This window comes from Lissotriton vulgaris, chromosome 3_2 (assembly GCF_964263255.1).
Source record: "Lissotriton vulgaris chromosome 3_2, aLisVul1.2, whole genome shotgun sequence".
Taxonomy (NCBI): domain Eukaryota; kingdom Metazoa; phylum Chordata; class Amphibia; order Caudata; family Salamandridae; genus Lissotriton; species Lissotriton vulgaris.
The window spans coordinates 265,361,307-265,387,455 of record NC_141690.1 but is presented as its reverse complement, the minus strand read 5'-3'; the positions used below and the strand labels follow the sequence as shown (position 1 = coordinate 265,387,455).

The following is a 26,149-nucleotide window of genomic DNA, read 5'->3' as shown; positions in this document are numbered from 1 at the left end:
GTTTGTCTGTGGAAATACCTCATGCCAGATACAGTGGCCTTACAGCCCGCCCACTGCTTGCCATTGGCTGTCTTTATTGTCAGTCTCCTTTGCTTGCTCTTCATTTGTCAGCTTCTGAGGGCTTTCATTCCTCTTCTTCCCTTGACTGGAGGCCAGTTATTACCTGTGCCCTTCCACTGCTTACTTTTCAGGCACTACTTTTTCATTTTAGTTAAGCACTCAGGGCCTCATTTATAATGATTTTGCGTCGGGCAGCACCGTAAATCTTTTTGCTGCACTATCCCTACGCCAAATAAAAAGGGCGGGAGTGCATCATATTAACAAAATACGGTGAATTCCTGTCCTTTCAGCTGGTGCACAATTTAGTGTCTAGAGACAATGCAGGCACACTTGCACCACGGTGCGAGGGTGCCTGCGTTGTTGGCAGGATTGTTTTTGTCCAGGAAGGGATTACAACTTGCACCATAGCTGCGAGGCCAATAAAAGCCAAGCAAAGTAATTATGCGTGGCCGCATAGATATGGGTCTGCACTCTGCACCACCAGAGTGTCATAAACAATGAAGCCCAGGTGGCACAAGGGGCTTGTAAGTAAGCCCATAAAGATAGTGCATATGTTTTGTCTCAATCATGTACTTCTCCTCTCCACACCACTGTGTTTCATGTTGCTCTCTCTCTCACCTGTGTGCTTCTACCTTGTACCCCTCCATGTCGTGCTCGCCTTCCATATTACTTCACCCACCCACACCTTCCCAGCTGCCTCCCCACACCCGCACTCTCTGTGCTTCTTACCCCCACCACACCCTCCTGACTGCTATGCCCACCCGCACCTTCCCAGCTGCCTCCCCACACCCGCACTCTCTGTGCTTCTTACCCTCACCACATCCTCCCTACTGCTTTCCCCGCCCGCACCTTCTTGTTGCCTCCCCACACCCGCACTCTCTGTGCATCTTACCCTCACCACTCCCGCCCTACTGCTTTCCCCGCCCGCACCTTCCTTGTTGCCTCCCCACACCTCACACTCTGTGCTTCTTACCCTCACCACACACTCCCTACTGCTTTCCCCACCCGCACCTTTCTTGTTTCCTCCCCAAACCCGCACTCTCTGTGCTTCTTACCCTCACCACTCCCTCCCTACTGCTTTCCCCGCCCGCACCTTCTTGTTGCCTCCCCACACCCGCACTCTCTGTGCATCTTACCCTCACCACACCCTCGCTACTGCTTTCCCCGCCCGCACCTTCTTGTTGCCTCCCCACACCGCACTCTCTGTGCATCTTACCCTCACCACTCCCTCCCTACTGCTTTCCCCGCCCGCACCTTCTTGTTGCCTCCCCACACCGCACTCTCTGTGCATCTTACCCTCACCACTCCCTCGCTACTGCTTTCCCCGCCCGCCCCTTCTTGTTGCCTACCCACACCTGCACTCTCTGTGCTTCTTACCTTCACCACATCCTCCCTACTGCTTTCCCTGCCCGCACCTTCCTTGTTGCCTCCCCACACCCGCACTCTCTGCGCATCTTACCCTCACCACTCCCTCCCTACTGCTTTCCCCGCCCGCACCTTCTTGTTGCCTCCCCACACCCGCACTCTCTGTGCATCTTACCCTCACCACTCCCTCGCTACTGCTTTCCCCGCCCGCCCCTTCTTGTTGCCTACCCACACCTGCACTCTCTGTGCTTCTTACCCTCACCACACCCTCCCTACTGCTTTCCCCGCCCGCACCTTCCTTGTTGCCTCCCCACACCTGCACTCTCTGTGCTTCTTACCCTCACCACACCCTCCTTACTGCTTTCCCCGCCCGCACCTTCCTTGTTGCCTCCCCACACCCTCACTCTCTGTGCTTATTACCCTCACCACACCCTCCCTACTGCTTTGCCCACCCGCACCTTCCCAGCTGCCACCCCACACCCGCACTCTCTGTGCTTCTTACCCTCACCACACCCTCCCTACTGCTTTCCCCGCCCGCACCTTCCTTGTTGCCTCCCCACACCCGCACGCTCTGTGCTTCTTACCCTCACCACACCCTCCCTACTGCTTTCCCCGCCCGCACCTTCCTTGTTACCTCCCCACACCCTCACTCTCTGTGCTTCTTACCCTCACCACACCCTCCCTACTGCTTTCCCCACCCACACCTTCCTTGTTGCCTCCCCACACCCGCATTCTGTGTTTCCTACCCTCACCACACCCTCCCTACTGCTTTCCCCGCCCGCACCTTCCTTGTTGCCTCCCCACACCCGCACTCTCTGTGCTTCTTACCCTCACCACACCCTCCCTACTGCTTTGCCCGCCCGCACCTTCCCTGTTGCCTCCCCACACCCGCACTCTCTGCGCATCTTACCCTCACCACTCCCTCCCTACTGCTTTACCCACCCGCACCTTACCTGTTGCTTCCCACACCCACTTTCTGTGCTTTTTACCCTCATCACACCCTCCGTACTGCTTCCCCCACCTGCTTAGCAATTTGTTTTTTAAATTGCACTATTTTTTTTATTTACCAATTTAACTTGGAACAGTAAATAAAAATAAAAGCAGCTGTGTCATTATACAGGTACGCGCATGCGTGGTGACTGCACCTACGAAATGACATAGCTGCACTGTTGTAGCACCTATTTTTCTGGTTCCGCTTTAATGATGCTTTACAGCTTCGGGCGTAGTAAAGCATTAATAAAAACCATTGGCAAAGCCAATAAGCCCCAAAGGCGAGACCTATCGGCTTTCCTAATGCTTGTTTTTCATAAGCATGTTTTTGCATTCTGGGCCAGATGTAGGTAATCCCAGATTACCGATTCTTAAATACCGAATCATACCGATTCGGTATTTAAGAACTGGAAATCGGGATGTAGGTATTTTTACCGAGATAATTACCGTATCGGTATGATTCGGTAATTACCTAATCGGTATTTACCGATTAGGTAATTGGCATTCATTCCTATAGGAATGAATGGCAATTACCGAATCGGTAAATACTGATTCGGTAATTGGGGGAAACATTGAAGGTTGGCAGGGTGTCACTTTGACACCCTGTTGCACCCCTCAATTGTGCATGGGTGCACATGTTGCAGACATGTATGTCTGCAACATGGCACTGTTTAAAAAGCAAAAAAAATGCTTTTTAAAGGGTTTTCATTATTTACCACCAACTACTAGTTGGTGGTAAATAACGAATTCTTAAATCCCTGTGGCACTGATTACAGTACTACCTACATGTCAAAATACAGATTCTGTATTTTCACCGATTGGGTATTTGACCGAATCGGTAAAATTACAGATTCGGTAAAAATACAGAATCTGTATTTTGCCATGCCCCTACATCTCTATTTTCACATACCGGTGGGTAACGGCCGCAATCGGCCGTTACCCATTGGTATTTGCCTAACTACATCTGGCCCTCTGTGCTTAAAGCAATAGAAACGTATTTATTTTAAACAAAATGTTATTGTTTTCATTAAAAAAAATTAAGCAATAGATGCCAGGATGTGTTACACATAATGAATAATGCACTGCAATAGTACATAATAAAGAGATTAGAAAGAAAAAAAATGACAAGAAAGCAAATACATATGCTAAACAGGATAAAAGTGACAATTAAGCAAGTACATATAATAGCAAATAGGTTACAAAATGACAAGCAAGCAAGGACAGTCTGAGTGGAAAACATATTCAAACATACCATTAGACCACTGCAGCTTTTAACTAGCAAACAACAACTACCTGCCCCACGTACAGTTACCCCTTGCAAAGCTGCCATTGGTAGTGCGCCACAGTGACCAACATCTTCAAAGGTCACCACAGTAGTTTCAACTCGCGCCCAAGATCCATGCCAGGTCAGTTATTACCACCCTCCAGATCCTGTTGAGAAATCACAGCGCAAATCGTCATATCTGTGTCATCATTCGGGGCCAATAAGCAATCCGCAAGGTGTTCTGCTGCTCTAGGCCTACTAATCGTTCTCCGCCCTCTTAGCTCTCAAAATAACACGCACTCTCAAGACTTGCCCACTTATCCAGTTCTTCTGGCCATTTAATCAATTGATATACCTCGCACAGGCAGCCAAGAAAGGTGGCCCTGCCCAGCCTCCTTCAGCCTCTGACAGCCTAAGACGGTCCCGCCCTTGTCCCGGGCTTCTCCCGGCGCCGCCCGCGACGCAGGCGTCGATGCTCCTTGTCAATTCTTGTTTTGCCGGAATCAATTCCAAGTCAATATCAAAAAGTGTTTTCCTCTTTTTGAGCTCAGGATATCCCCCAAGTATGCAGGCCAAGGGTATGCAAGGGATCGCTTGTAAAGTTATTTCATTAACACAGTTCATTAGGGACTCCCAGAACTCCACCAAGGATGGACAGGACCCCACCATATGGAACATTTCTGCCCCCAACTTCCCACATCTTGGACATTTCGCAGCAGCAGTCACAGAAAACCTATGGATCTTGCCTGGTGTAAGGTAAACCCTGTGCAAAATATAAAAAATAATTAATTTCAACCGTGCATTACGAGAGACTGCAGGCATATGTGCTAAGACCCTCTCCCAATCATATCAGTGATCTGTAGCTCCAGGTCCATCATCCATTTGTCTTTCAGATGAGACAGGGAATCTGGGACACCAGCCCGAATACCACGATAGGGACACGTGACCACTTTTACATGACGTTGTACAGAGCAACTGACACACCTGTAAACAGTAAACTATGTGTATTATTACTCAGTATGGAGTAGTTTTGCATTCTTTGTTTTCATTTCCTTAGACACACGCGCGGAGACAGCGAACAGCGCACCGCTTCCTCCATGCGCTGGCCTGAGTAATGAATGAATCGACTGTTTTATGTGAATGATAGCAAAGAGAGGGTCCACTAAATTAGCAATTATCTTAGAAAGCCCTAAGGCTTTCAATACAGCTGAAGTAGGGAAACCACACCAACAGCTAACTGGAGAAATCCATTCTTCAGAGCTTAGACCAATATCTCCAACTTTAGGGAAGAGCAAAGTGACCAAGAGTTGAGAGCCAGTTCTGAATCGCAGGTCTAGACCGAAAGCATTATAAGACATAAGAACTTATACAATCCACAGTAAAATAGGAAATGAGAGACTCATTCAAAAAACAAATGAGCACGAGGCAGGAAGAGAGCACCTTTTGGAGCACATTATGTGGACATCAGGGGCCATAATATCAAGCAAGGGCGATACATTATCGCCGCTTTTATCGGCAGGAAACTGCAGCTAAAGCGGCGATAATGGGCTTGATAATAGGCCCTTGTGAATTCCCATAGCAGCCCAGGTTAAAACCAGAAACTGGGCTTCTATGGGAATTCCCAGGGGCATATTATCAAGCCCATTAGCGCCACTTTTTAGCGGCAGTTTTCTGCTGATAAAAGCGGCGATAATGTATCGCCGTTGCTTGATAATTTGGCAGAGTGCTTTGTACGGATATATATCTTTAAAACAAATGCGCTTCAACGCATTCTATTACAACCCAGTCATTACAACGACTGCGTTGTAACAACGCAAATCATTACATCGCAAGTCGTTACAACTACTTGCTGTAGGGGGCGCGCTGGACTTAGGAATAGTGTTGTTTGCTATTCCTACTCCAGTTTGAGCAACAGCAGGGAAGGTGTTGGATTCTAAATCCAACACCAGTGTGACCCTTACAGCAAGTCGTTCAAACAACTTGCGGTGTAAATTTGTGTTGTAACAACAACTTTGTTGTAATGACTGTGTTGTAATGGAATGCGTTGTAGCGCATTCAATGTAAACAATGACTCCTGTTTTGAACTCTTAAGACATCCCCAAGCAGGACAGAGAATAAGGAGAGAGGGTGCAAGGAACATAACAGAAAACTAGGCGGAGAAGAATGTTAGGGCGGATAGGGGAGGAATATGCAAAGAAAGGGTGTGGATCAGAGGCCAAAGACAAAGCATTGGCAAAGCCAGTAGGTCTTTGTTCCATCCAGTGAAGCTTGTTTGCAAACACAGTCAAGTACAAATACTATCGTGGTAGGGGTAATGGTGGATGTGGGAATGGTGCTACAATTTTGCATTTCTTTTTTTCACCAGTCGTTAAAAAGTATACCCGTGCCCCCTGCAGATGTCTTTATTTCCATCCTTAGCCCATAGTGGAATGACAAGGCGAAGGCCCAGCTGACGTATTCACACTGAGGCCCTGATTTAGATATCGGCCGACAGGTTTCTCCGGCACAGCGGTGATGGATATGCAGTCCGCCATAATATAACTCCTGTAGGATATAATGGGATTTATATTTCGATGGACAGAATATCCGATGTGATGGAGTAAACCGTCTGCCAAGATCTGAAGCAGGCCCTGAGTCTCAATGAATTGTGGGAATTGAAGTGGTAGTGACAAACGGAAGTTGCTTGTGGAGAGCGGAGACTTCTCGCCCAATCTTCATAGGGTTTTTGACCACACCAAAGATCCACCATTCCGCCGCCATGATCCACAGGTAAGGCTTTCAGTTTTTTTTGCAAACAATCTACTTTAAAAATTACAGCAAAAAGTGCCATTAAACTTAAAGTTAGAAGATATTTCCAAGGGTTTGACAAGTCTATTTATTCACTTAGCCACATGTTTGAGATTTTTCATGAAACGTTATGGTTTCTCTCTCATGTCCCAAATGTGGCAGTATGTCCTGACAGATAAGATGCTTCTTACAGAGATAAATTGAATGAGTTCTGCCAATTTTGGCAACAGAGTTCCTTTTGCGGTTGTGAGGGACTCGCACAATTTTCTGTAGTGTAATTAAGTGAAATTACAGCAAAATTCTGCGAGCAGCTTAACCCTGCATTTGGTTCTATTTTCTTAGACCAAAATGCTGCCTTGTGTCTGCAATGTTACCAGAGGATGCCCTGTGTGCTAAGAAAACAGCACTAAATGTAATAAAACACAAGGCGTGGCAGCCGCTCGCACTCTGTTCCTGTGATCCCAGGGTGGGCTATTTTGGCCCAAGTTGCTTTAAATTAAACAAGCAGGCATAATCGAAGAATGTTTGGCAATTTCATATCACAAGAGTAATGAGAAATTACCAAAATTCCTCATACGACTGGCGTAATTAAAATGTAATCAAAGTGGACTCAAGACTGCAGTTGGGGCAATCTTTATTTATTTATTTATTTGAGGTTTTATAGAGCGCAAGCTTGACCCGTTAGGGTATCAGAGCACTTTACAGGGATATCACGTTACATACAGGTTGGGCACAGACAACAGACAAGGATGGGGATGAGGAATGGACTACATTAGGACAAAAGCCAGAGTTATGTACAATAATCAGGGCAGTACCATAATCAGCAGAGCAACATGTCAGCGATCAAAAGGGAAAATCAACAATTGTTTAAGAGGGAGATATGAAAGCAAAAGGCAGAGAGAACCAGCAGAACATTGAAGGAGTGAGAATTGGTACCCGGGAAGGGTCAGGCAGTGCAGGAAATGATGCATAGAAACAAAAGCCATGACAAAAGGCTGTATGCACGACAAATGAGAGCTACTGGAGGAATTCAGGTTGATGCAGCTGAAACCAAAATCAGGGACCATGCATGGAGAGTTCAGTGATCATATGTGTTATGTTATTGTCCCTCGGTTTCCTTAGTTTTTGTCTAGTACGAGAATAGCAACATTTTGAACAGAAAACTGATTCCCATCATTACTTTGTCTCCAGAATGCAAACCAAGTCTGACTTTATTTTCTAATTTAGGCTGAAACCTTGCGTAAAGGAGATTCTGATTAGTGAGGGTTGTTGGCTACAGTCAGGGGTAGGTTCTAAGATACACCTTTTGGTGCATAAGGTTGTGAATAATGGACTCTGTTCAGGACTAGCCTGGCCCCTGGACGACAGACAGACGAAGAACGAGGAACCCGCTAAAAGGAATATTTGTCTATTCCCGTGCGGGCCTGCACTGTGATTGGTCAACTCCACCATGTAAATCCCATCATTATGACAGGATTGGGATTCTGAAATGTGTGATTAGAAGATAATCTAAGGGAGTGAAATGGAGAATGGTGATTCTGTGCTGTGATTGGCTCTCAAATGTACATCTCATAACTGTAACTGGATCGTGAGTGTGAGAGATTCAATGTGTGATTGGCCAGACTGTCTAAAGGGATTGTGATCACTGTCAGAAATATAAATATTACATGGCCAATGTAGCTATTTGCTGACAGCTCATCTGCCACCTGGGCAACCAAGTAAATTACTCCATCATCCTGACAGAGGTGCCACGTGCCAAATTTTGAAATGTCTATTGGCAAGGCAAACATTTCAAGCATTGACCAGAACAACCCACAAGGCGGTCCCTGCCAATGCATTGTAACTTTGCTGGAAGGCTCTGTCAACATTTCTTTTTTCTTTAAGAAAATCCCTGCTGCTGACCACAGCCTCTGATCACCTCTGTCACCTGTTCAATCAGCCTGTTGGGTGAGCAACATGCATATGGGCCAGCATATTTGTCAATGGCATGACTTACCACGATATTGTGGCACCGATCCCTCTTACTGCTTAGATGGGGACTGGGACAGAGCAGGAGGTGGGAACGAGTTCTGAAATGAGTGTTGATGGTGCAACCACTGGCACAAATTAACCACTGGAAAATTCGTAGTGTGTGAAGGTTTAATAGATGTGGATGTAATATAAACTCACTGTGAGATAATGCTTGGTGATTGGATGATTCTATGCAGTCTTAAAACTCTGACACATTATATAGGAAGAGTGAATTGGAGGGTCGCGTTACTGCTTCCTTCATCAGCTCTCGGGACTTTCAAATCTCATACAATCTCAGGAAACCCTGGACTTCTGTGTAGAGTGGTGAGCACTTCTATGTTGAGTGTAGTGTAATAAAGGAAACTTCCACAGCCTATATAGTGCCTAAAAGATGATACATGATGAGTGTATGGTGAGAGGATGTAGGAGAGGGGAGAAGATGTAGCCTCATGGCTAGAGTGGACGACGTCGAAGCTGGGGAACCGGGATCGAGTCTCGGCAACTACGCTCAACATCCTGTGATTCTGGGCAAATCACTTAATCTCCCCGTGACTAACAAAAATGAATGTGTCCTTGTGTAACACAACTGGTGCTATGTAAAGCGCTCTGATACCCGATATATTCAGGTCTAGTTCACTCCATATAAAACTCTAAAAAGAAAACATGTCAAGAGGTGTCTCATTCTTCTTCACCAGGGATGGCTGACTGGTCTCCAGGCTTTGGCTAGGATGTCTTGGGTATGTCTTGTTTTCTTTTACGATTCTGGTGTGTTTGAGAGGCGACTTTAGCAGCTGATAGCACCTTGGCGATCACGGAGCTGGATTTCTAAATGTTTCTGTGCCACGAGAGACCTCTAAGTCCTCCCAGTGCTATCTTCATTGCATCGTCTTTGCAACTTGGGTCCCGAAAGATAAAGGTCCCTTTTGGGGAACAGACGTAGGTAAAGGGATTGACAGCATTGGAGGTCGGCTCCCCAATTGACAGCGTGTTGGATGTCCACTGGGAAAGTACTGCACACAAGGTGGTGAGAAATGTAGTGGCTCCAGCACACAAGAAGGTGGGTAGTGAGATTTATTGCAGGTCTGGTGCATGGCTTTTGCACCTCAAGAAAGAAAGTGCAATGCTTACCCAAAGTGCTGAAACAGCCAAAGAGAGAAAAGCAGCACCTAAGGTGCCAAGATGTCTACGGGGAGAAGAGACACTCTCAAGGTGTTGAGATGTCTACTGGGAGAAGAGACACTCGCAAGGTGTTGAGATGTCTACTGCGATCACAGCAGCTCGCAAGGTTTTGAGATGTTTACTGGGAGAAGAGCAGCTCACAAGGTGTTGTGATGCCTACTCGGAAAAAAGCAGCTCACAAGGTGGGATGTCTACTGGAAGAGGAGCAGCTCACAAGGTGGGATGTCTACTGGAAGAGGAGCAGCTCACAAGGTGTTGAGATTCTACAGGACTTAGAGGAGCAGCTCACAAGGTGTTGAGATTCTACTGGAAGAGGAGCAGCTCACAAGGTGTTGAGATTCTACTGGGAGAAGAGCAGCTCACAAGGTGTTGAGATTCTACAGGACTTAGAGGAGCAGCTCACATGGTGTTGAGATTCTACTGGGAGAAGAGCAGCTCACAAGGTGTTGAGATTCTACTGGGAGAAGAGCAGCTCACAAGGTGTTGAGATTCTACAGGACTTAGAGGAGCAGCTCACAAGGTGTTGAGATTCTACAGGACTTAGAGGAGCAGCTCACATGGTGTTGAGATTCTACTGGGAGAAGAGCAGCTCACAAGGTGTTGAGATTCTACAGGACTTAGAGGAGCAGCTCACAAGGTGTTGAGATTCTACTGGGAGAAGAGCAGCTCACAAGGTGTTGAGATTCTACTGGGAGAAGAGCAGCTCACAAGGTGTTGAGATTCTACAGGACTTAGAGGAGCAGCTCACATGGTGTTGAGATTCTACTGGGAGAAGAGCAGCTCACAAGGTGTTGAGATTCTACTGGGAGAAGAGCAGCTCACAAGGTGTTGAGATTCTACAGGACTTAGAGGAGCAGCTCACAAGGTGTTGAGATTCTACTGGAAGAGGAGCCGCTCACAAGGTGTTGAGATTCTACTGGGAGAAGAGCAGCTCACAAGGTGTTGAGATTCTACTGGAAGAAGAGCAGCTCACAAACTGTTGAGATTTATAATGAGAGAAGAGCAGCTCACAAGGTTTTGAGATGCCTGCTGGGAAAAGAGTAGCACCAAAAGTGTTGTGATGCCTACTTGGAAAAAAGCAGCTCACAAGCTGACAAGGTGTCAAGTTGTCTACTGGGAGAAGTGCAGCTCGCAAGGTGTCAAGATGTCTCCCGGGAGAAGGGCAGCTCACAAGGTATTGAGATGTCTACTTGGAGGAGAGCAGCTGGCAAGGTGTTGAGGTGTCTACTGGGAGAAGAGCAGCTCACAGGGTGTTGAGATTCTACTGGGAGAAGAGCAGCTCACAAGGTGTTGATATTCTACTGGGAGAAGAGCAGTTCACAGGGTGTTGAGATTCTACTGAGAGAAGAGCAGCTCACAAGGTGTTCAGATGTCTACTGGCAGCTCACAAGGTTTTGAGATTCTACTGGGAGAAGAGCAGCTCACAAGGTGTTCAGATGTCTACTGGCAGCTCACAAGGTTTTGAGATTCTACTGGGAGAAGAGCAGCTCATAAGGTGTCAAAATGTCAGCTGGGATAAGAGCAACTCACATGGTGTTGAGATGTCTACTGGGAGAAGAGCAGCTCACAAAGTGTTAAGATTCTACTGGGAGAAGAGCAGCTCACGAGGTGTTGAGATTCTACTGGGAGAAGAGCAGCTCACATGGTGTTGAGATTCTACTGGGAGAAGAGCAGCTCACGAGGTGTTGAGATTCTACTGGGAGAAGAGCAGCTCACAAGGTTTTGAGATGTCTACTGAGAAGAGCAGCTCACAAGGTGTTGAGATGTCTACTGAGAAGAGCAGTTCACAAGGCGTTGAGATGTCTACTGAGAAGAGCAGCTCACATGGTGTTGAGATTCTACTGGGAGAAGAGCAGCTCACAAGGTGTTGAAATATTTACTGGGAGAAGAGCAGCTCACAAGGTGTTGAAATATTTACTGGGAGAAGAGCAGCTCACAAGGTGTTGAGATTCTACTGGGAGAAGAGCAGCTCACAAAGTGTTGAGATTCTACTGGGAGAAGAGCAGCTCACAAGGTGTTTAGATGTCTACTGGGAGAAGAGCAGCTCACAAAGTCTTGAGATTCTACTGGGAGTAGAGCAGCTCACAAGGTGTTTAGATGTCTACTGGGAGAAGAGCAGCTCACAAAGTCTTGAGATTCTACTGGAAGAAGAGCAGCTCACAAGGTGTTTAGATGTCTACTGGGAGAAGAGCAGCTCACAAAGTGTTGAGATTCTACTGGGAGAAGAGCAGCTCACAAGGTGTTTAGATGTCTACTGAGAAGAGCAGCTCACAAGATGTTTAGATGTCTACTGGGAGAAGAGCAGCTCACAAGGTGTTTATATGTCTACTGAGAGAAGAGCAGCTCACAAAGTGTTGAGATTCTACTGGGAGAAGAGCAGCTCACATGCTGTTTATATGTCTACTGGGAGAAGAGCAGCTCACATGGTGTTTATATGTCTACTGGGAGAAGAGCAGCTCACAAGGTGTTGAGATTCTACTGGAAGAAGAGCAGCTCACAAGGTGTTTAGATGTCTACTGGGAGAAGACCAGATCACAAGGTGTCAAAATGTCAGCTGGGAGGAGAGCAGCTCACATGGTGTTGAGATTCTACTGGAAGAAGAGCAGCTCACAAGGTGTTGAAATATTTACTGGAAGAAGAGCAGCTCACAAGGTGTTGAAATATTTACTGGGAGAAGAGCAGCTCACAAGGTGTTGAGATGTCTACTGGGAGCAGAGCAGATCACAAGGTGTTGAGATGTCTACTGACGCCATGAACTAGGAGATATGTGAGACATGTTTCAGGAAGATTGTGAGGAGACAGTAACTTACTTGTAGGCCAGAGTGGCACTGAAGTGCTGGCAGATGTAGGCTTCTAGGATTGCATTAAAGTGCTGGTACTTCCTGTCTGCCACCAGGCCCACGATGAAGACCTAGGGGAGATGGAAAAATGTCTAATCAGCAGATGTAGTCTCTGTGAAATTTGTCTCTTACCCACGCCTCCCAATCCTCTCTTCATGATAGAATCTCAAGCTATAAAAACATTTACATCAAAGAACCTTCCATATATTCAGATACTCCAGGTGCTTCTTCAATAAACGTGTTCTCCAGATCTCTCAAACCCAGTGCATCTCGATAGAAGCCATATCTATTGCGGTCCAAGGACCTGAGCTTGAGGTGTTCTGTCCATGGCTATCAGTTTCAGGTTCAGGCAGCTTGCTTCATTCATTCATTCTTTCATATTCTCAGTTAAGGGCTTCCCAGAGATACGCGGAAATAAATGTGTCAATTAATGAATGTCAGCTGTTTGCTGGGGGCCTGTCAGTGGATTGGGAGATACAGCTCTCTCTAACCTCTTCCTGTTGTACTCAGTGTCAGCCGCTGTTTCCAGAGATTGCTGAGGATGTTGTCGTACAGTTACCACTTTCCAGTAGGAACTGTGTGCTTGTTGGACAACATAAATGTTGGGATGGTGCCAGACTGATTCTATGCTTCCTCATTATATGTTGTCCACAACTTCTTAGGGTGGTCACTCCTTTTTAAACCCTCCAAACGTAGGGTCTCCTCTCCTAGTATTTGCCTATCCTTGTTGGGGGAGGTGCCATACACCTGCAGCTCCCCAGTGCTCTTTTACTGCCCCTGGTGGGGAGCTGCTGTCCGGGGGCTGCCACCAAAAGTGGAAAAACATCGGACAACTGAAGCCTCACAGGGCCTTATGGGGCACTCCCTCCGGAAGCGTGAATAATAATGAGTGCCTCCAACCACTTGTTTTTGCTGTGAGGAGTGGCCTCGCAACGCACAGTTTGTCCTTTTTAGGTCTCGCCTGTCGATGCGCATGCGCATCGAGCTTGCGAGACTATGGGGGCTTAACCACTCTTTAACTAACTTGCAAGGAATCGTGGCGATTCCTTGCAGTGCCCGTGACTTTTAAGCTCAATGCGCATGCGCATTGAGCTTAAAAGCGCGTGCACATCAGTTCCCTCAGCCGCACTCCAGGCCCCCGCTCCGCCCCCTCCCCTGCCCGCCGTGTCGCATTTCTCCTCCCCCCACCCCTTATCTGCCTTCCCTCCGTCTGGTCCCTCTCCCCGCTCCGCCCCCTCCCCTGCCCGCCGTGTCGCATTTCTCCTCCCCCCTCCCCTTATCTGCATTCCCTCCGTCTGTTCCCTCTCCCCGCTCCGCCCCCTCCCCTGCCCGCCGTGTCGCATTTCTCCTCCCCCCCTCCCCTTCTCTCTCTTCCCTCCGTCTTGCTTCTCCAGCACACCCGGCCTCACTTCTCCTCCCCCTAATTACACTTCTTTCACGGCCGCCAGGCTGCTGTCACTTAATCTCCCCACTGCCCCACCCCATTAGTGTCCTAACTACAGTTCCAAGTCTCGCTACCTCGCCGCCTCCTCTCTATCCCTCTCTCTCCGTTCTTTTCCCATCTCTCCGTCCTCCCCTCTCCCTTTCTCAATACTTGTTAAACACGGGGTCCGTGCTGTATTAGAGCATTGCGCCGCTTATTTCCATTACACCCTGCCATTGCATGCATGCACACCTTAAAAAGGCTTGCCCGTATTTTCCGCAGAAGACAACAAGGGATCAGTTGCCAGCTTTGCAGGATCGTGCTGTGATGACAATCACCTGCCTTTGTGAGCCGCTGGAAATTCAGAGCATTCTAGTCGGTAAACTTTCTTCTTTTCCAGTCATGCTCATTATTATAGGCTGCCAAGCACTTCCAGCCTGCCATATGCTTCAGAGGGTTGATATTGCCGCACGCATTCATATTTAAAAAACGGACGGCGCTTTATTTTTTATCACGGCAAACACGTTTGGTTGCATGATTCATTCTCTATGTCTGTGTGTTTGATGCATAGCGCTGCCGCTCCAACACACTCCAGTGGGACTAGTACTAGCGCTGCGCTATTAAATAAATACAAAAATAAATTGGTAAGTTACTTTCCAAATCATTAGTGTAATTACGTATACGGTCAGATACAGCTGACATTCTTACAGTGCAGACCCATCTCTTACACAGCGGTTGAACAAACTCCCAAACCTACCTCCAAATCAGTTTCAGGTAAGCACTCGTGAAGTGATTAAGAGGCGTAGGTGCCACTGCAGAGTCCCTCGGTTTTACTGTCTCGTTGTCCTGTGTGGGGGTTGCTGTGCAGAGGGCATATGCGTACAGATGTCCCACTCCCACGACTTCCAATGCCCTCTCCTCTCATGCTGCTTCAGTTGTGCATAGGCTGTGTGTTCTTTAGGTGCACGGTGCTCATGTTCTGTGTGAACCGTCTCTGCATTTGATACATGCTGTTTCGGTTTTGTATGGGCTGTGTTTGTTTTTGGTGCACGCTGCTCTGACTGTGTGCACTGTCCACCACATCCATCATCATCTCCACTATCACCTCCACATCCACCGCGACATCCACCGCCACATCCACCACCACCACATCCACCACATCCACCACCACCACATCCACCACCACCGCATCCACCACCACCGCATGCACCACCACCACCACACCCACCACCACTTCATCCACCACCACATCCACTACAACCACCACCCCATCCACCGCATCCACCACCGCATCCACCACCGCATCCACCACCGCATCCACCACCACATCCACCACCACATCCACCACCACATCCACCACCACATCCGCCACCACATCCACCATCACCTCCACATCCACCATGAAATCCACCGCCACATCCACCACCACCACATCCACCACCGCCACATCCACCACCACCACCACCACATCCACCACCACATCCACCACCACCACCACATCCACCACCACCACCACATCCACCACCACCACCACATCCACCACCACTTCCACCGCATCCACCACCACCACATCCACCACCACCACCACATCCACCACCACATCCACCACCACCACCACATCCACCACCACCACCACATCCACCACCACTTCCACCGCATCCACCACCACCACATCCACCACCACCACCACATCCACCACCACATCCACCACCAGGTGCAAATGCAATGTTCTTGGATTTTCGTCACAATAAAATACACTGAACATAATCTTCACAAAATTAAATTACAAACGTTTAAGCTATTGCCATTTATAAATTACAATAAATTTTATTTAAGTATTAATTATTTACAAAATTAAAAGCCATTGTTATTTGCAATATCAATACATCTAAGTCACGTAAAGACAACACACATTGCATTACAAATGCTATAGGTGTCACATTTGCGAAAGTTAAAACTATTGACATTGTAACTGACAAAGCTATTACTTTTGCTAGTTTCAAAACCAACACATAAATAAAAAAAGTGTCATTTACAATACCAATTGCTCAAACTTTCCTAATGCGAGACCTATTGCATTTCCAATGCTTGTTATTTATTATTTTTTATCTTCAGGGTGCCCAGTCTGCATGCCTGCCATGTTTGGGGCAGACCAGGAAGCCCTCTGTCTGCTCCTGTGGGCCGGGCACTGCTTCTGGTGGTGGTCGACTGCTCCTCCCAAATTTGGTGTCTTCCAACTGTGCTTCTTTAAAGTAACATATAAGAACAAAATGACGACATACCAAGATCCCTCCATGTTGCAGACATGTATTGATAACTTTAAAACAGACACAGTGGACACTTCTAAATACTATTTTACTTGAATGCATTGTTTGACATTTTCTTCATGTATCATATTGTATTTTTAATGTATGGGTTAACTCACCATTTGAGCATATGTTTTACTTGTATTTTAATGGATGGTTTACTTTACATGAGATCATAATGTATTTCTTTTTCTTCATTTCTTAGGTAATTTTTATGTTTTGTGTTCCATAGGATCTTATATATTTATCCCCATACCCAAGGTGTGGACGTTTTTTTTTCCTGGCTGCATCTGTAACCTGGTTGTTATCATCTTCTCTTTTGTGGTCGCACCACTCTTCTTTTATTTGTCCTGCTATTTCGTATGTCTTTTGTCTTATTTTGAACCTGTCACTGTGCTTATTCCTTCCATCCTATTCATGTCATCTTTCTTTTACTTACACTTATTTTTATTTTCTCTATCTTTTTACACTTTCTGTTATCTCTTTTCTCTTATACATTTTCTATTTTCTATTTGGCCATTTCTCTTTCATTGCATTCTTTTCTTTTGTACTTATCTCTCTGCTAAGAAATGCATAGTTTCATTTTCTACTCAAATAAGGAACTTATATTCTTTTTATTCTTCACCTGTAGGGTATTGTATGCTAATTTCACAGTAACTTTTTATTCATTACTTTAGGTGTTATTACTTGGAAGGTAAAAGGGTTAAGTTAGCCGAATTGAATGCTTTGCTGAAGAAACCCATTCTGCTGAACTGGAGACCAAAAAGACTTGTTAGAAATTGAGTGGGTTTTGCATTTTCCTCACCAGGTAAAGGAAAGTATAATTGAGTTGTAATTCTTTGTAAAAAAATCTTCAGACGTTACGTCACAAAAATTAGATCCAAAAGGCCAGTGACTTCTCTTGAGGTTACAAGAACAATATTTATGCACCCATACAATTTAACAAAACATTTTGGCCCTCGATTACACACAAACTGATGTCTATTTCTAATGACTTGTTAATTTTTGGGGGAGATTGCAATTTTCTAATAGACCCATTTCTAGATTGTTCCGTCAAATCTTCTTTTGTTCCTTCCTCCAGTTACAAACAATTCACCACAGACGTGAAACAAAGATCCCTCATTGACGTCTGGAGAATCTAAAACCCCTGTTTACAAGAATACACTTTCTTCTCACATGTACACTTCTCTCAATCTAGGATTCATCGCATCTTTATTTCTAATCCTTTATCTCAACATCAAGCTGAAACTGGCAATATTTTTATTTCTGACTATGCACCAGTAATTTTAGATCACGATCTTCTTCCCCTTCCCTAAAACGGTAAGTTGCTGCCGCTTCAATACAACTCTTCTATTGGATATGTCTTTCACACAACGCTTTGATACTTTTTTAACTGAGGTTTTTTGCTTTGAATGATTCTCCTGAGTTATAATTTCAAATTATTTGGCATCCATTCAAAGCTGCTTCTAGAGATGATAGCATTACTTATGTTTACACCAAAAAGAAAGCAAAATAATAAAAAGCATTGAATCTTATGAAACACATTAAATCCTTAGAACAATCTTAGTATACAACCCAAGCCAAGGCCTGCTTAGATAAAATGGTTGAAAGCAAAGTTGAGGTCAATAAACTCTCCACAGAAGATGCTGCCTCTTATCTTCTTAAATCTATTTCCAGCTATCATGGTGGTCAAAACAAGGCAGGTAAACTCCTAGCAAACTATCTTAAAATGAACAGGGAACAGACTAAAATAGATACTATTTTAATAGACGACTCCATTCCTCTTTATAAAACAGTGATATTCTTAACTAGTTTACCAAATTCTATCAAATCTATATACACTAGAAATAGATCCTTTATAATCTGATATTAACTCATATCTCTCCTCCATACATAAGGATTTTGACATAACCACAGATTTGTCTTCCCTTGGCTCTGATGTCACACCCCATGGCATTCCCACCGCTATTAACTCCATTAAAAAAGTCAAAGCTCCTGGGCCTGATGGCTTTCCTATTGAATTCTACCTTTACTTCTCTATTTCACTAATTCCTAAATGACATTGGCTATTTACTTTCTGTGCTTCTTCTAATTCTGCTGCCGGAACGTTTCAAGAGGCTTAAATATGTCTTATTCCAAAAGATAATAAGGATCATAGGTTATGTAAAAAATAAAAAGACCCATATCCATAGTTAATTCTGATTATAAAATGTTTGCCAAGATTCTGGTGTTATGTCTTGATCCTCTCCTCTTAAATGTAATTGGTCGCGAACAGTCTGGCTTAATTCAAGATAGACACCTTTCTGATAATACCAGACTTTTCTTTGACATTTTGAGTAAATCCAAAGCCTATAAACACTCTTTAGAAGCTATTTCTTTATATGCTGAGAAAAGATTCAACCAGATACATTGGAATCTTCTATTCCCTACAGTTTTATGGTTTGGTTTTGGAAAATTACTCATCAACCTAGTTTCTCTTTTACACTCTTCCCCTGCAGCATCTATTTTTGTCATTGAACTAATCTCTTTCTTTTACACAGAGGTGTACGACAAGGATGTCCCTTATCACCTCTCTTGTTTATTCTTGCTCTTGAACCCTTTCGATCTAAAGTCTGACAGAATAGTACCATTACAAGGTTTCAAAAATGGAGATAAACTAATTAAATTTGCGATCTATGCTGATTATATTCTTTTATTTATGGTTTCTCATGATTCTTTACCACCCATTTTCAAAACAATTTCCACTTTTGCCTCTCTCTCACTCAGGTAATAAACTTAATTTGGACAAATGTGAAATTCTTCCACTTAACAAATGGTGCTTCAAACATGATTTTTTCCTTTCAGGATTTCTTTGGAACCCAGTAAAAATCAAATACATTGGCCTTTGGTTCACTAACTCTATAAAAACACTATATCACTCAATTCTACTACCCTGGTCTCTACTTTATCCACTCGCACTTCCCAATGGAAGCCATTATTTCTTCCATGGTGGGGTGGGTTAGACTCTATTAAGATGATGTAAGTCCCTCTCATACTTTTCTCTCTCTCATCAATTCCTATTAACATTCCTGCTTCTATCTTCAAAAATATGTATTCTATTCTCACTGCATTCTTAAGGAACAATAAAAAAACACTGTATATCACTTTCCAATCTACAAAGAATTAACTACAAGGGGGAGTTAATTTCCCTAATTTTCAAAATTATCAAATGGTTTCATTTTGATACAATCAATACTTTATCAAGATAACCCCACCACAAATAAACCCCCTTATGGACAGAATTAGAGTTATATTTTATACAACCTTTCTCATTTGCAGAATTTTTTACTTTTACTCAACGTCCTTCTTCTGTGTTTCTTCTGATTCTTAGAAATGCTTGCAGAATATTACGCCGATTTAATATTTATCTTTCAACCCTACATCAATTCCTTCAATCTTTGATTTGGTACAACAAACTGATTAAAACAAAGAAAACTTTTTGGGGGAAAGCCTGAAGAAACAAAGTTCTATTATGGACTCATCAATTGATACATAACCACTCATCTATCACCTTTTAACATGTTCAGTCTGTCTTTCATTTACCTAACTTATGCAAAAACAAATGTCGGTCATTGATCTCTTCTATTTCTACTGCATACTCTGCTTCGTTCATTGCCCATTTCCCCCTTCCATTTCATTTATTCCACCACTGTTGCTAACTGTCCCTACTGCTTCTCGCATATATACATGCCCTACTTCTACCCCTGTTGATCAACTAAAAATAGACTATGGAATAACAATGGAAAGCAGATCTCCACACTCCCGCTCCCTTGTAGAAACAAGCATTTACAATGCAACGGTCTCGCCTTTGCAAAAGTTAGAGCTATTGGCATTGTTAATGACAACATTTTCATTTATGTGTTGGGCTTGAAAAATGGCATTGTCATTTACAATGCCAATAGCTTAATCTCTCACAAATGCCACACACAATCACACAGAGCGCCACACACACAGCGCCACACACACACACAGAGTGTCACACACACAGAGCGCCACACACACACACACACACACACAGAGTGTCACACACACAGAGCGCCACACACACAGCGCCACACACACACACACAGAGCGCCACACACACACATAGAGCGCCACACACACACACACAGGGAACCACACGCACACACACACAGAGCGCCACACACACACACACAGAGCGCCACACACACACACAGAGCGCCACACACAACATAGTTGGAAAAGTATTTTAGTGCTCAGCTCTCACCTACTTATAGCAGCAAAGAGAAAAGCGCAAACTACACTAAACAAAGCTTACAAGGTGGGTCTTACGGGGCAGCAGTCGCTTTCTTCGTACAGTACATAGTATTGGAGTTGAAAGCGAAATGGAAATTATTTTTAAAGGACAAAACACAAGGCCAAACAAGTATGTCCTTAAACCCAAAAGAGAATGATGTTTAACACCACCGGCTGTGCAGCTCGAAATCTGTTCACTCGGCTTATTATGTTCTCGAGGTCGATTAAACCAGCACAAACAAGTTAGGCAATAGCAACAGCTGCTATTTACAGCGCTTTGAATCGGAAAGTTGAAACACCAAGCACTATACAAAGCCATGCCTTTCACGTAATCCACCTGCAGCCTCGGCGGTTTAACATAAAGTAGGAATTAAAATATGCTGCTGGTAAGGAAGGCCTCACTTTAGAATACCGATTGCGAAATTGAGCTAGCTTGTAAAGGCAGAAATAAGGAAAACAAGTGTTTAAAACAGATGTCGCCCTTCAAGCTGTGCAGCCAAGCAGATTTAGATGGGGACCCCGCAGAGGGAGTGACAGGGGACTGGTAGGGGGTGCAGGGTGGAGTGGAGACCTATGTACGGGATACAGGGGGTGAGGAACAGCTAGAGCTTTGGGAGGAAATTCAGGAATGAGTGAAGACTGTAGTGGGAGCGGGGGCTGGAAAATGTGGTCCATCAATGGGTCTGGGGTTAGAAACAGTCGGGGGGGACAACGGAGGCACCCTGTGCGAGGACTGTGGAAGGCAAGAGCAAGATTCACCGCACACTCCCACCCGCTCGTAGCATCGCTTACTTTGTCCCCGGCGCCCCCGCTGTGCAGCAGCAGCTCGCCGCACACTCCCACCCGCTCGTAGCATCGCTTACTTTGTCCCCGGCGCCCCCGCTGTGCAGCAGCAGCTCGGGGCTGGTGGTGGGGCGCAGGCTGCCCTGGGGGGCTCCTCGCCCGCCACACCCCAGGAGGAGGGCAAGAGCAGGACAGAGAAGGGATGCGGGAAGGGGGGGAGGCAAGAGCGGGACGGAGGAGGACTGCGTGAAGGGGGGTAGGCGAGCGGAGCCGAGCAGCTCCGTAAAGACCGGCGCAGCACGTGCTGCTGGGAGTGAGACCACGCTGATGCTCAACATTAATAACACGAACGGTGGGGGAAATAATTACAAGTGCTGCACTACCAAAGTTACCCCTCTGTACCTGGGCCGGGCTGCGCTGTGTGGAGAGGAGGCAGAGTCTGCTCACGCTGCCTGCACGTGCCAGTCGGCCCTCTGATTGGTTAATAAGGAACACCAATCAGAGAGCTGACTTCAGCGTGCAGGCAGCGTGATGAGGGACTGCTCTCTGCCGATGAAGTCAGGGAGAGAAAGAACACCAAAAACACCCCCCCGAATCCCGTCTTGAACTGAGTGACGCCCCTCTCCCCCAATTTAGGAAGCCAGCCAATGGAGAAGAGGGGCGGGTTCAAGCCCCCACACTGTCAACATAAGATCTCTCCCTGCGACTGGGCAAGCGCAGCCTACGCAGGTCTCGACCTAAAAATGATGGCTTAAAATCCGCAAGATTTCAAGTGCTGCCAACACATTACAAACTCTCTTTTTTATTTGCAATTGTCTTCCGATTACCCCTGCCTCCTTATATAAGTTTGATATTAACATTCCAACATCCTATTGGTACTGTTCTGCTTCTGTTTCTGAAATTAAACATATATTATGCGAATGCCCCATCACCTATGAAGTTTTGGTTACAAGCATGGAAACAAATGAACTTAATATGTCATTATACCGTTTTAGTTTTCCAACTTATTTTTAGGTAGTCTTTCTGATGATTGGCATTGTTTAACTTTTTAATACACAAATTGTAGATTTATTAATTGCTGTTGCATTTCAACAAATTACAAAAAACTGGAAAAATGCTCTACATATCTCCTTTCAAGCAAGGTTGTATGGTGTCTGCTATAATCATAGACTAGACAGGGTTTACCCTGTCCTAAGGTCTGCAGCTATTCAGCAAAATGCTCTTTGGTCTCCAATAACCATTGACAACTTAGACTGCTCTGTTTTCAAGACTACCCTTCATCATCCCTTTTAAGAAGAATCAAAACCTCCTTGATTACATAATTTTCTTATTGTGTTTTGCATACCAATGGCAATTTAGGCCCACATGCATCAAAGCAAAAACCGCTCGCACACGGGCAGATTCTCAGAATCTGCCCCTTTGCAACAGGTATTTTTGCATTTGGGATGCAACATCACAAATGCAAAAATCGAAATTTATGTAATCCCTAAATTGCGATTACTTAAATTGCAATTACATTTAAGGAATCTCAAATTGAGATTCCTTAAATGCATTGTATTAAAGTAAAAAAATGTGCGATTTCGCTAATGGGGGGGCGGGGGGGGGGGGGGGGAGGGCAAATTACCATGAAGTTGAACTTCATGGTAATTTGCAAAAACTTTGAAAAATGGACTAAAGTGCATTTTTCAAAGTTCCATTTTACACACACACATGCCCTTGGGGCATGTGTGTGTGCAAGATGCAGTCATATGCAGATTTCAGGGGTGTAACACGGTGTCCTTTTGACACCCTGGCACCCTTGAAATTGCATTCTCAATTTGAGATTCTCTAATTGAGTATCGCAAATTGAGAATGTTTCCCATTCATTCCTATGGGCCTCTAGGCCCCTAGGAATGAATGGGGAGATATTCCTTAATTGAGAGTCGCAATTTGCAAGTCGCAATTAAGGAATGTTTAGAAATCTCTATTTTTTAAGTGATTTCTACATGAATAGCCTTTTGCTACTCCTTATTATTGAATCCTTATTTTTCGCTAATTAGGAATCGCAAATGGCATTGTTGATGCGCGTGCCAGATGTTTACTTATTTGTTCTCTAATTACATATACTCTATAGCATTTGAAATTCTACTGCTGTTTAAGATGGCGATAGTTTAATTGCATATGAAGTTTTTTCTCTTCATGCTGTCTTTCTCCTTCCCCCTTTTTCCTATTTTCTACATATAACTACAAATATTGTACCGTACTATTTCATTATTATTTAAATGTATTCACTATATTGTTCTATCAGCCAGAGAGAGAGAGAAAGAGAGAGCCAGGGAGAGAGAGAAAGAGACAGAGAGAGAGAGAGAGAGACAGAGAAAGACAAAGAGAGTGACAGAAAGAGCGGGATAGACAGAGATAGAGACAGAGAGAGTGAGAGACAGACCGAGAGAGAGAGAAAGAGAGAGACCGTGTGAGAGAGAGAGAGAGAGAGACAGAGACAGAGAGAGAGGGTGAGCCAGAGAGAGAGAGAAGCAGAGAGAGAGAGAGAGAGAGAGACAGAGAGAGAGACAGAGAAAGATAACGAGAGAGAGAGATAGAGATTGTAAGAGAGAGAGACAGATAGGGAGAGACACCCTGAGAGAGATAGAGAGAGAGAGAAAGCGAGAGTGAGAGAGACCGAGAGAGGGAGAGAGAAAGAGACGGAGGGAGAGCCAGAGAGAAACAGAGAGTGAGAGAGAAAGAGAGAGAGAGAGAGAGCCAGAGATAGAGGGTGATCCAGAGAGAGAGAGAGAGAGAGAGAGAGTCAGAGAGAGACAAAGAGAGAGAGACAGAGAAAGATAACAAGAGAGCCAGAGAAAGAGAGAGAGATTGTGAGACAGAGAGAGACAGATAGAGAGAGAGAGAGAGAGAGAGAGATAGACTGAGGGAGACAGCCTGAGAGAGAGAGCGAGATTGTAAGAGAGAGAGAGACAGATAGATAGAGAGAGAGAGAGAGAGAGAGAGAGAGAGAGAAAGAAAGAGAGAGCAAGAGAGAGAGAGAGAGAGAGAGATACAGAGGGAGAGCCAGAGAGAAACAGAGAGTGAGAGAGAAAGAGAGAGAGAGAGGGAGAGTGAGGGAGATAGATAGAGAGAGAGAGAGAGAGAGAGAGAGAGACCATGAGAGAGATAGACCGAGAGAGAGAGCCTGAGAGAGACAGAGACTGTGACAGAGATAGACCGAGAGAGAAAGAGCCTGAGAGAGAGAGAGAGAAAGAGAGAGACTGAGCGAGCGAGAGATAGAGAGCCAGAGAGAGATACAGTGAGAGAGCTAGAGAGACAGACAGAGAGAGCACTAGAGAGCGAGACCGTGAGAGAGAGACCAAGAAAGAGAGAGAGAGAGCGAGAAAGAAAGTGAGAGACAGAGCCAAAGAGAGAGAGACCGAGAGAGAGAGACCTTGAGAAAGTGAGGCTAAGAGAGAGAGTGAGAGAGACCGAGAGAGAGAGAAACCAAGAGAGAGAGCGAGACCGAGAGAGAGAGAGTGAGAGAGAGAGAGAGAGAGAGAGAGAGAGAGACCCAGAAAGTGAGACCAAAAGAGAGAGAGAGACTGTAAGAGAGAGAGACAGAGAGAGAGAGAGAGAGAGACAGAGAGAGGGAGAGACAGAGATCGTGAGAGAGAAACAGAGACCGCGAGAGAGAAAAAGAGAGAGGGAGAGACACAGACCACGAGAGGGAGAGAGAGAGGATAAGACCATGAGAGCGAGGGAGGGAAAGAGAGAGCGAGGGAGAGACCAAGAGAGATAGAGTGAGAAAGAAAGAGAAAGAGAGAGGGAAAGAGAGAGAGACGCATCTGAGGGGAGAAGACGAGAAGAGGAACGATAGTATGTGGAACTATGGACAGGATGAGTGGTACATGCAGGGCTTTAAGTGGGCCGGGTCTCACCGGGTCTGAGCCCCGACAGTGTTTTTAAAGGCGGCCTCGAAACGGGTCTCTATCGGGCTCTGTTTTGTGCCCTGGCACAGGCGGTCAGTTTTTTTTTCCGGACTGCAGTGACAGCGGGCTAATCGATGTGCACTGCTCACACTGCGCACTTCTCACTAGTGGAGAAGTTACGGCATGACGTCACGCCAGGTGAGCGTTGTAGGGGATGGGAAATCCTTTAAGAAGAGACATTTTCTCTTTGCATTTTCCTTTTTGAAACTCAGGAGCAGCAACATTGTCCTGGTCTTACCAGGGCTTTAATTAAGTTGAAGCTTTTTCAATGTTATTTACAAGCCATAGTTGCTGCTGATTTATCTTATGCAACTAACAACCACTGACAAAGTCAATAGCCCTTGTTGTAGGTGTGATGTTACTTGTATTTATTATATGTCTGGATCCAATGACGGAAACAGCAAAATACAGGACGGGCGGCACACGACGCTAAACACAGATTTTTAGCTTACCTGTTTTAAGCCATGACCTTAATTATATTGGCCAAGCCCTTTCTGAGACCCCCCAGTTTTTTCATCCCACTTAATGCCCTGGGTACATGGTCAAGGGGTGCAAAGTAGGGAAAGTGAGAGAAAGAAGGAGAAGGGGGAAGGCCCGAGTAAGATAGGGGACATATCAGAAGCAAAGAAAAGGGGTATCGAGAGAGTAGAAACAATGGCAAGAAATAAGGATCGGTGAGTATGAAGGGAAGAGAGGGAAAGGAAGAGATAGGCAACGAGAGAGGGCTAGACTAGAAGCGGGGAGAGAGCATAGGCTAAGGAAATGAGAGAGCGGGAGAGAAGAGAGACAATGAAAAGGAGAGAACAGGAGAGAGAATAGTCGATGAAAATGAGAGAGCGGGAGAGAAGAGAGACAATGAAAAAGAGAGAACAGGAGAGAGAATAGACGATTAA

The 26,149-nt window shown here is 45.3% G+C and overlaps 1 protein-coding gene across 1 annotated transcript in view; it reads right to left on the bottom strand.

The window, feature by feature from the left end:
• LOC147725648 (dedicator of cytokinesis protein 2-like) overlaps positions 1 to 26,149 on the bottom strand; it is a 1,712,066-nt gene that overhangs the window by 1,015,076 nt on the left and 670,841 nt on the right. The window contains exon 21 of the mRNA XM_086964476.1: positions 12,466 to 12,566. Coding sequence (XP_086820602.1) covers positions 12,466 to 12,566 — 101 coding nt within the window. The remainder of the gene's footprint in view (positions 1 to 12,465; positions 12,567 to 26,149) is intronic.